We start from the raw sequence: 8,856 nt of genomic DNA, 5'->3' as shown, positions 1-8,856 counted from the left end.
CGGGCGGATTCATCGGAGCCGCTGCGGGAAGAGCCCCGCACCCCGAGGCGCTGCCACGGCTTCCCGGGAGAGCTGGGTTTGTCCCGGGAGAGCTGTGCTTTGTCCCGGGAGAGCGCTGGGTTTGTCCCGGGAGAGCTGTGCTTTGTCCCGGGAGAGCTGGGCTTTGTCCCGGGAGAGCTGGGTTTGTCCCGGGAGGGCTCGGCTTTGTCCCGGGGGCGCTGGGTTTGTCCCGGGAGCGCTGGGTTTGTCCCGGGAGAGCTGCGCTTTGTCTCGGGAGCGCTGGGTTTGTCCCGGGAGCGCTCGGCTTTGTCCCGGGAGCACTGGGTTTGTCCCGGGAGCGCTCGGCTTTGTCCCGGGAGCACTGGGTTTGTCCCGGGAGCGCTGGGCTTTGTGCCGGAATCTCTGGGCTTTGTCCCGGGAGGGCTCGGCTTTGTCCCGGCAGAGCGCTCTGTTTGGGCGAGGATCAGGAGGGCCCGATTTGCCTCTCCAGGATGATTTTGGGGCTCCCCCCTGGCTCTGAGCAGATCCCGGCCGGGCTGGGTGAGCCGGTGAGGGATCGGGACGCGTTCTGGGGGATGTTCACCTCCCGGGAACGGAAGATTTTTCCTAAATCCCGCGAGCTGCTGTGATTCGAGGCCGCCTTGGCTCTCCTTCAGCCGAGCCCCGCGCTCRCCGATTTCCCGGTGTTTCTCAGGAAGCGGCGGCTGTTGCGAGGTTTCCCGGGGACGCCTCTCCCTCCTCCGCTCGGCCTCTCCCCGGGGGCAATTCGGGGTGGGCTCGGTGACCCGTGGGGGTGGCAGGGTGCAGGAAATGACTGCCGGAGGCTCATTTCGGTAGAACGGAACCCACTCGCTGTCCCTGCGCTCGGCTGCGGATGAGCCCTTTGCTCCCCGGGTGCTGCCCACGCTCAAACCGCATTTCATGGCACCCACGGGGCAGCTCCGTCCTGCCTGTGCCCGGAATTTCCTCTGGTTTGGTACCTGGGATCTCAGATTTAGGCCCGAAAGCGCTCACCAGGTTTTGCTGTGGGGTTTTGCCTCGGCGCACTCGCGGTTGGGTGTTCTGAAGGATTTCAGAGCTCGTCCCTGGGAGAGGAGCAGCGTCCAGGGAGCTCCTCTGGGAATGAGCAGGAAGGAAGGTGTTTGGTGGTCTGGGGTGCAATTTGTGCCTTTTGGGGTTTGGAGCTTTTTGGGGTAACTCAGCGGGGTGTGGGGTTACCTTGGGATCCTCCGGACCACCCTCATTCTGGAGCCAAAACACTTCCAAGGCTGATCTAAACACGGATTTGAGAGCACGTGGAAAACCTGCCTTGACCTGGGTCAGGTCCAGGAGTGTCTGGTTTAGCCCTAAAGGGTTCCCTGTCCCTCTCCCCTCGGCAGTGGGGTCCTGCCCTGTCCTCCCTGGGGTCCCCTCGGATGTGCCTGGGTGGGAATTTGGGCCGGGATTTGGGCTGGGGCAGGGAGCGTCAAACCCTTCCAGCAGCAGATCCAGGCCCAAAAGTGATTCTGGACCTGGACCTGAGTTTTTTGCGTCCCAGAACCACGAGTTTCAAAACAAACTGTGCACATTTGTGGGGAGAAAATTCCAGGGAGGGCCGTTAAATGTCTGACTGAAAGGTCACGAGCTGCAAATAAGCGAGGAGAGAAATCGGGAGAAATATCTGATCCTGATCTGCTTCCTCTGGCGTGATGGGGAGCTCATTTCCAGCCTCCAGCAGGGAATATTCCCAATTTTGTGCTGGAAATGCCCAAATAACYGCTCTGCTCACAGGTGCATGGCATAGTCGGGTGTGTGTGTGAATCCTGCTCCGTGCCTTTGATTGTGGGAAGGATTTTGTGCTGCTCGGGTGACTTCGCCAAACTTTAATCATCGTCTGTCTCAGGGGTTTGTTTTGTTTTGTTTTGTTTTCTGGAAATTTTCTGCAGAAGAAAGTTCGCAAGAATCAGAGCAGAAAAATTCGTTTTTACCCCGGTGGAAAAAAGCTCTCGGGGGGCTTTTCCTGGAGCAGCATCAGCCTCGTCTCGTTTTGGAGCAGGAATTCGGTGTCTGGTGGGGAGGGGAGGGATCCACCCACATCTGGCCGAGGCGTAAAGCCCTTGGAACTCCCAGTCCGTGCGCTCCAGAGTTATAAGAACTTGGCACCCGCCCGCTCCAAACATTACATCTTCCCTGAGCATCATCTGCTCTGCTCTCTTATGGCTCCTGCGGGACGCGCCCGGCGCTCTGTCCGTGCGGGGACGGCCGAGAAGGCGCGGGGCTTTCCTGGGAGCTGCTTTTTCTGGAGCTGCTTTTTCTGGAGCTGCTTTTTCTGGAGCTGCTTTCCCTGGAGCTGCTTTTCCTGGAGCTGCTTTTTCTGGGGTTGCTTTCCCTTGAGCTGCTTTTCCTGGAGCTGCTTTTTCTGGGGTTGCTTTCCCCAAAGCTGCTTTTTCTGGGGTTGCTTTCTCTGGAGCTACTTTTTCTGGAGCTGCTTTCCCGGGAGCTGCTTTCTCTGGAGCTACTTTTTCTGGAGCTGTTTTCCCTGGAGCTGCTTTCCCCGGAGCTGCTTTTTCTGGAGTTGCTTTCCCTGGAGCTGCTTTTTCTGGAGCTGCTTTCCCTTGAGCTGCTTTTTCTGGGGCTGCTTTCCCCGGAGCTGCTTTTTCTGGAGTTGCTTTCCCCGGAGCTGCTTTCCCTGGAGCTGCTTTCCCTGGAGCTGCTTTTTCTGGAGCTGCTTTCCCCAAAGCTGCTTTTTCTGGGGTTGCTTTCCCCGGAGCTGCTTTTTCTGGAGCTGCTTTTTCTGGAGCTGCTTTCCCTTGAGCCGCTTTCCCCGGAGCTGCTTTCTCGGGGGCTGCTTTTTCTGGAGCTGCTTTCCCTTGAGCCGCTTTCCCCAGAGCTGTTTTCCCTGGAGCTGCCACCCCCAGAGCTCCGCGCTGAATCCAGGAAAGAGGAAAATGCCCCAAACGCTGGGATTTTGTGGGGTCCTGTGAGGAAACCCCCCGGGAATTCGCGAGCAGATGGAGGTAGGGGACAGAGGGGTCGGTGGGTGCTGGCGTGGGGTCCCCACTGTCCCCGCTCTGGGTGCGTTTGGTGATTTTTCTCTCCTCGTTCTGGGGGAGCAGCGTTTGGTCCCTGATTAAACCCAGCGGGGTTAAACGAGGCACCCCCGCGCCGGGATTTCCTATTTCTCGAGTTCTCCCCTTTGTGATCTTCGTGTTCTTTCAACATCGTCCTTTTGGTGTGGTTTTTCATTTAAGTGTTTTTAATTTGGGCGAGCTCCCTCCGGCTCATTCCCGCTCCTCTGGAGAAGACCTTTTCCCTTTTATTCGGGAGGAATGTTTTTAATCACCCGCATTCCTCAGCCCGCCTGAACTCTGAACCTTTCACAGGAAATCAGCATAAGATGGGAAACGCTTTTATAAAAGAGATGGTTCGTTAAAATAAAAAACCCCAAAAACACCACCCCGGCCTTAACTGTGGCTCAACCTCAGGCAGGGATGCAGGGAGGGATGCAGGAAAAAGCGGAGCTGGGATGTCCCTGGTTTGCTCCTCAATAATCTCCCTGCCCAGTTTCGTTTTCTTCTTATTTTATTTCCCTTTTATTTTATTTCCCCGTTGTTTTATTTCCCTCCTGTTTTATTCCCCCTTTGTTTTATTTCCCTCTTGTTTTATTTCCCTCTTATATAAGCCCAGCTCTGCTGACGGCTGATTTGCCTCTTCAAAAACAATCAGGAAATGCCAAAGCAAAGATTTTTGTGCTGCATTTTTTTAATTTTTTTTTTTTTTTTTGGGATGGCTGGCGGGTGTCCGCGGTGACTCCAGCGCAGCGCTGAATTCGCCCCCACGGGGTTTTAGCCCGTCCCGAGGGTGCTGCAGCACAAAGCGGAGCTCCCGGGCTGTCCCTCCCTCCCTCCGTGTCTGTCCCACCTCGTGGCTCAGCCCGTGGCCCCTCGGCGGCGTTCCCTGCTCCGTTCCGTGCCGGCAGCCTGGAAAATGCTGGTAACCCGTGCCGGGGCTGAGCACAGAGCGCTCATTCATCCCCGGCCGCGGCGTTCCCAGGGCGCTGCGGGGAGACTCCGTGTCACAACCTCCCCTTCCCATGGAGGAGCCACGGGATGGAGCCACGGGATGGTTTGTGCCATGGGATCCCGGCCCCGCGGCTCTCCCAGCCCTAAACTGTGATCCCCGTCCTAAACCATAAACCCCATCCTAAAGTGTTCATCTCGGTCCTAAACTGTGCTCTGGTCCCAAACTGTGATTCTGGTCCCAAATAGTGCATCCCGTTCTCAAATTGTGCATTCCAGTCCCAAATTTTGATCCCAGTCTTAAACTGTGCATCCTGGTCCCAAACTGTGATCCCAGTCCCAAACTGTGCATCCCGGTTCCAAATTGTGCTCTGGTCCCAAACTGCATCCTGCTCCCAAAACTGTGCTCCCGGTCCTAAACTGTGCTCCCAGTCCCAAATTGTGATCCCGGTCCCAAATTGTGATCCCGATCCCAAATTGTGACCCCGACTCAAACTGTGCTCCCAGTCCCAAATTTTGATCCCGGTCCCAAACTGCGCATCCCATTCCCAGCCCCTGCATCCCATTCCCAGCCAAGTGTCCTGGTGGCTTCTGAGTGTCCACTGGGCACCGGCCGGACCCGGGCTGGGTTGGGGACAGGGACAGACCCCCCGAGCCGCGGGGGCTCAGCTTTTGGCTGTTTTGGGGACAGGGACAGGGACAGACCCCCCGGAGCCGCGGGGAGCTCAGCTTTGGCTGTTTTGGGGCGGGGGGAAGGGGAGGAGCCGCGGGGGCTCAGTTTTTGGCTGTTTTGGGGCGGGGGGAAGGGGAGGAGCCGCGGGTTTGGCCGCCGGCCCCGGGATCATGTGGGAGCCCCGGGCTGCGGGAGGGGGTTGTTTACTGTAACTCCTGGCCCCGGGCCCGCCAGCAAACCCCAAATGAGTTCAGGCTGCACGGGGAGGTCCCAAACAGCTCCCGGGGGGCTTTGGGAGGGGGTCCCGAGCTGCTGGAGCATCCCCGAGGAGCTGCCGCGGGTGGGGGGCTCACGGCCGAGGGTCCCCTCATGGGGACAGCGGCTCTGCCCCGAGCTCGGGTTCCTCCCCCGGTGCCACCAGCCCTGTCCCACAGCGCCCTGGCACCCGCCGTGGGACGTTTTTTGTTTCCAAGCTCTGGAAAACCGCCCTGGCTTTGGTGGCCTCAGCCTGGCCGCTGTCGGGCKGGGACATCGGTGTCACCCGGGGCACGTCAGGCCAGGCCCCGCTCCCACGGAGCTTTTTCTCATCCTTTTGTCGCTAAAACCCCATCCCCAGCTGGGGTGGGCAGAGCTGGGGCTGTGACAGGAGCAGGGTCCGCKCAGCCTCTCATTCCCCGGCTGCGGAGCCTCTTGGCCCTGGGGATGCTCGGCAGCGTTTTCCTGGCTCGGGCCGAGCTCCGAGGAGTTGTTTTTCTGGCTGCTGCCCGTCCTCCCKCTCCCCCAGCACCCTCCATCCCTCCCTTCCGCGCTTCCGCCGCCCCGCAGTTTGTTTTTACAGAGGCTGAAACAAATGATGTCGAGAGAGATTCCCAGAGCCGCCGCCAGCGCTTCCCCCTCGGCTCTCTCTGCGCCGCCGGCTCCATCCCCCGCTCCTTCCCGGGGGTGTCCGGAGCAGCCTGGGGGTGTCCCCAAGCCCTTCCTACCCCTTTTTGTCCCCCGGAGCCTTTTCCACCCCTTTTTGCGCCCCCAATCCCTTTCCACCCCTTTTTTCCCGGGAAGGAGCAGCCCGGGCCGTGCCGAGCCATGGGGAGCTCAGACCAAGCTTTGGAGCCTCCCGTGGGCATTTTTAGGGAGCAGGGACAGCTCTTTGGGTGCCATCGGTGCCCGGGTGGGTTCTGTCCTCTCCCCCGGGACTCTCCGTTGCCAYCGGAGCGATGAACCCCTCGCGTGTGCGGCGGGACGGTGACATTCGGCCGGAGGGGACACGGGACCGGCCGCGTTCCCGGCGTCACGGGGAGGGATTTGGCCGGGCCGGAGCYGTCAGAAGTGCCCGATTGCCATCCCGAGACGTGGCGGTCACAGCCTGTCCTTGTCCGGCTGCCAGCGGCACCGGGAGGAGGGGACAGCCCCGATTGTCGCCGCATCTTCCGAAATCGCGGGTGCTCCAAAGACCCGAGGGTTTATTTTTGGGGAGCGCTGAAGCTCCGGAGCGGAGGCGGGRGCAGCATCCCAGGGTGGCGGTGTTGATCTCCCTGTGCTGGGGTGCAGCAATTAAAGACAATTAACCGGGGACAAATTAAATCGCAGTTATCAGGAGATGGAGAGGGGAGTGAACCCTGCGGTGGGGTTTCCTGGGAATGTCCACCCTGAGGGCGAGGGTGGAGCTGGAAATTCAGCAGAGCTTTGGGAGCGGGCGGGGGAAAATCCTCGCGGGCAGTGGGTGCTCCATGATGGGTGAAAATAGGAAAGATTTGGGTGCAAAATGGGCTATTTTGGGGCTGTTTAACCGGCACTGTTTTAGGTGTGTAACTGGCACTGTTTTGGGTGTGTAATGAGCCATTTCAGGTGTGTAACTGGGGCTATTTTGGGTGCATCATGGGCTATTTTGGGTGTATAACTGGCACTGTTTCGGTGTGTAACTGGGGCTATTTTGGTTGTATAAGGGACTATTTCAGATGTGTAACTGACACTGTTTCCGTGTGTAACTGACACTTTTTTGGGTGTGTTATGGGCCATTTCGGGTGTGTAATGGGGGCTGTTTTGGGTCTGTAACTGGCACTGTTTCGGTGTGTAACTGGCACTGGTTTGGGTGCATAATGGACTATTTTCGGTGTGTAACTGGCACTGGTTTGGGTGTATAAGGGACTATTTCAGGTGTGTAACTGTCATTGTTTCACTGTGTAACTGGGGCTATTTTGGGTGTATAAGAGACTATTTCAGGTGTGTAACTGGCACTGTTTAGTGTCCCCAGGCGCTCGGGGATTCACCCCTCAGGGCGGCTTTCACTCCGAGCCCATCCTGAACCGCGCTGTCTCCCAGGGGAGCAGCGCCCGCAGCACCCCGGGGTCCCTCCAGAGCTGTGTGATCCCCAGGAATCCTCTTCCCATCGGACGGGGGGGGACGCTCTGCAGACCGAGAACAGAGCACTGCAAATCCCCGTCGGTGCCAGACCGGGTCCCCGCCGCCGTTCCCGGTGACTGAACCGCGTCCCTTTGTGTCCCCGCAGCTGCCGTGACCCCGTGCACCTCCCCGCGGGTGCCCCAGGCCGTCCCCATGGACCTGCGCATCGGGCAGCGCGTGGTCAAACCCCAGGACACGGCTCTGCTGGCCCTGAAGCAGCAGCAGCTGCAGCACCAGCTCTTCCTGGCCAGCCTGCACCAGCAGCAAGTGGAGCAGCTCGCCCACCAGCACGTCAGGGTACGGACCGGGGCACTTTTGGGGCAAAATCGGGCACTTTGGAGGGTGAATTTTGCCCCCAGGGTATGCCAGAGTCCGGGTTGGCTTTCTTTGAGTTCAGGGATTCAGAGGAAGAGGYTGGAAATCCCAATGCCAAAATAACATTCCCAGGTGAATTCCTGCTTTTCCCTGAGCTGGAACATCTGGAGGGGTTTCCAGCCAGCCCGGGGACCTCTCTGACGCAAGGGAGGCAGGTCGGGAGCGGGGGGGTTGTGTCTGAATTCCCGGCCAAATTCCGGCCCTGCCAAGGCCGGCGGGAGGGCTGGAGCCTCCCGGGATGGCCGGGGAGGAGCAGGAGCGGAGCGGGATTGAGCGGGGATGGCTCGGCCGGGGAACTTCGGAGGGAGGGGGAGGAGAGGACACGCCCAGGGAGATGTGACAGTGCCCAGGGACGTGTGACAGGGTCCAGTGAGGTGTGACAGAGTCCAGGGAGGTGCGACAATGCCAGGGACGTGTGACAATGCCCAGGGAGATGTGGCAGGGTCCAGGGAGCTGCCACCATGCCCAGGGACGTGTGACAATGCCCAGGGAGCTGACAGGGTCCAGAGAGGTGGGACAGTGCCCAGGGAGGTGGGACAGTGCCCAGGGAGATGTGACAGTGCCCAGGGAGATGTGACAGGGTCCAGTGAGGTGTGACAGAGTCCAGTGAGGTGTGACAGAGTCCAGGGAGGTGTGACAGAGTCCAGGGAGGTGTGACAATGTCAGGGAGGTGTGGCAGTGCCCAGGGAGGTGTGACAGTGCCCAGGGAGATGCGACAATGCCAGGGACGTGTGACAATGCCCAGGGAGGTGTGACAATGCCGAGAGAGCTGCCACCATGCCCAGGGAGCTGCGACAATGCCCAGGGAGCTGTGACAATGTCCAGAACGTTGGCACCATCTGCAGTCACCGAGATCCCCCTGACCATCCCCAGTTCCACGGATCACCGGGGATTTTTCTCTCATCAGAGATTTTTTTTTCGTTTTCCCCCCATCTTTTACTCAACAAAGATTTTTGGTTTGGCTGCGTTGYGGCGCGGCCCAGATGTGTCCCAACAGCCCGGGAGGAGCAGGCAGCGAGTGGGAACAGACAGGTTTTGGGTTTTACGATGTCCCCGGGGAGAACAAAGCGTCCCTGGAGACCGAAACGCGTCGGGTTTTGTTGTGATGGCACAACTTCACACGTTCCCGAGTGACACACCCGAGTGTCCCAGATGTGCTCTGTCCCCGTGTCCCCGTGTCCCCTCGGGCCGGGGAGGGCTCAGAAAGCTCCGGTCGGGGCTGGAGGGTCCCGTGCCCATGTCCTTGTCCCACAGGTGGCCATGGAGTCCCCGCACCGCGAGGCTGAGCCGGGGCAGCAGGAGCAGGAGCTGCGGCAGATCCTCAACAAGGACAAGAGCAAGCGGAGTAAGGGCAGGGGGGCTTTGGGGAGGGGGCTCGGGGGGTCTGACCTTACCCAGACCGAGCTGGGG

General features: G+C 59.5%; 1 protein-coding gene across 1 annotated transcript in view; it reads left to right on the top strand.

The window, feature by feature from the left end:
* The window catches only part of LOC130586663 (histone deacetylase 7-like), a gene marked incomplete at its 3' end in the record, with an annotated part of 33,511 nt that extends 24,720 nt beyond the window's left edge, over positions 1-8,791 (top strand). Inside the window, exons 2-3 of the mRNA XM_057387539.1 lie at positions 7,178-7,368; positions 8,701-8,791. Of these exons, the coding sequence (XP_057243522.1) occupies positions 7,225-7,368; positions 8,701-8,791 (235 nt within the window). The remainder of the gene's footprint in view (positions 1-7,177; positions 7,369-8,700) is intronic.
* Between the last annotated feature and the right edge of the window lie 65 nt (positions 8,792-8,856).

This window comes from Malurus melanocephalus, unplaced genomic scaffold (genome assembly GCF_030028575.1).
Source record: "Malurus melanocephalus ecotype Western Australia unplaced genomic scaffold, MMel_1.1 scaffold_1246, whole genome shotgun sequence".
Lineage (NCBI taxonomy): Eukaryota > Metazoa > Chordata > Aves > Passeriformes > Maluridae > Malurus > Malurus melanocephalus.
Note: the sequence above shows the minus strand (reverse complement) of the source record. Positions and strands in the feature narration are given on the sequence as shown.